General features: G+C 35.1%; 1 protein-coding gene across 1 annotated transcript; it reads right to left on the reverse strand.

The window, feature by feature from the left end:
- Positions 1-4: 4 nt before the first annotated feature.
- On the reverse strand, positions 5-865 carry LOC110034614 (hydroxymethylglutaryl-CoA synthase-like; the record flags this gene model as incomplete). Its single annotated transcript, XM_020738863.1, has 4 exons — positions 5-157; positions 305-454; positions 555-695; positions 770-865. Coding segments are annotated over 4 exons (540 nt in total), but the record flags the coding sequence as incomplete, so codon positions are not given.
- Between the last annotated feature and the right edge of the window lie 25 nt (positions 866-890).

Raw genomic sequence — 890 nt, forward strand, 5'->3', positions numbered from 1 at the left:
CCTTCTTAGCATAAAATCTCCGGTACATTGAGTCCACATGGGTGAGGTAGAACGTACCAGGAGAGAGCAAACTCGTGTCTTTGCTCGTCTCGAAATCCTTCGCTCCATAGCGATGCTCCATCAGCTGCATTGTCTCGATGAATTTCTCCGGCGAAAACTGAGACCAAAGATATGGATAGGAATCAACATATCATTATTGTAACTAGATGATGCGTGCTTGATGAACAAGAGAAGAATCAAAATGATCACCATTAAGCTTTTCTCCAATATTAACATTAGGATTATAATTCTAACAGAAATATACCTCATGTCTCGCCTCTAGCTTTTCTACAACATTTAGCACTGAGGCTATGTGTGATAAGCTGAATGGATGTTGACCACCATTAAGCTTTAACGAAAACATGGTTGAAGCAAGGCCACTGCCATATGAGAACATAACTATACGCTGATCAACCTGTAAGCATAACTAAATAAATTAATAAATAAAACTAAATTTACAAAAAAAGAAAAGGAATTTACAAAATTAAGAGTACTAACATAATAAAGAGATTTACCAGGGTGCTATGCTTATTATGAATAACTGATGCAAGTGCAGCATATAGGGATGCTGTATACATATTTCCAACTTGTTTTGGAATCAATGTAGATGGCTTAACTTTTTCATCATAAAATTGCTTTGATACTTGTTGAGCGATCTGAAAAATACCTTAGAAAATATGATTTTTTTTTTAAATTAAAATTAAATACCAGGGAAAGATCAGATTGTAACCTTCTCAAGGTCGCGATTTTGATAGCTCTCATCACCTGACAAATTTAGAAATGGCTCCAGTTTTGCCTTTACACTGTTATCCACATGGCTGATGAAAAAGCAATTTGATGAAAATTAGTTT

This window comes from Phalaenopsis equestris, unplaced genomic scaffold (assembly GCF_001263595.1).
Source record: "Phalaenopsis equestris unplaced genomic scaffold, ASM126359v1 Scaffold191406, whole genome shotgun sequence".
In the NCBI taxonomy this organism is placed as follows: domain Eukaryota; kingdom Viridiplantae; phylum Streptophyta; class Magnoliopsida; order Asparagales; family Orchidaceae; genus Phalaenopsis; species Phalaenopsis equestris.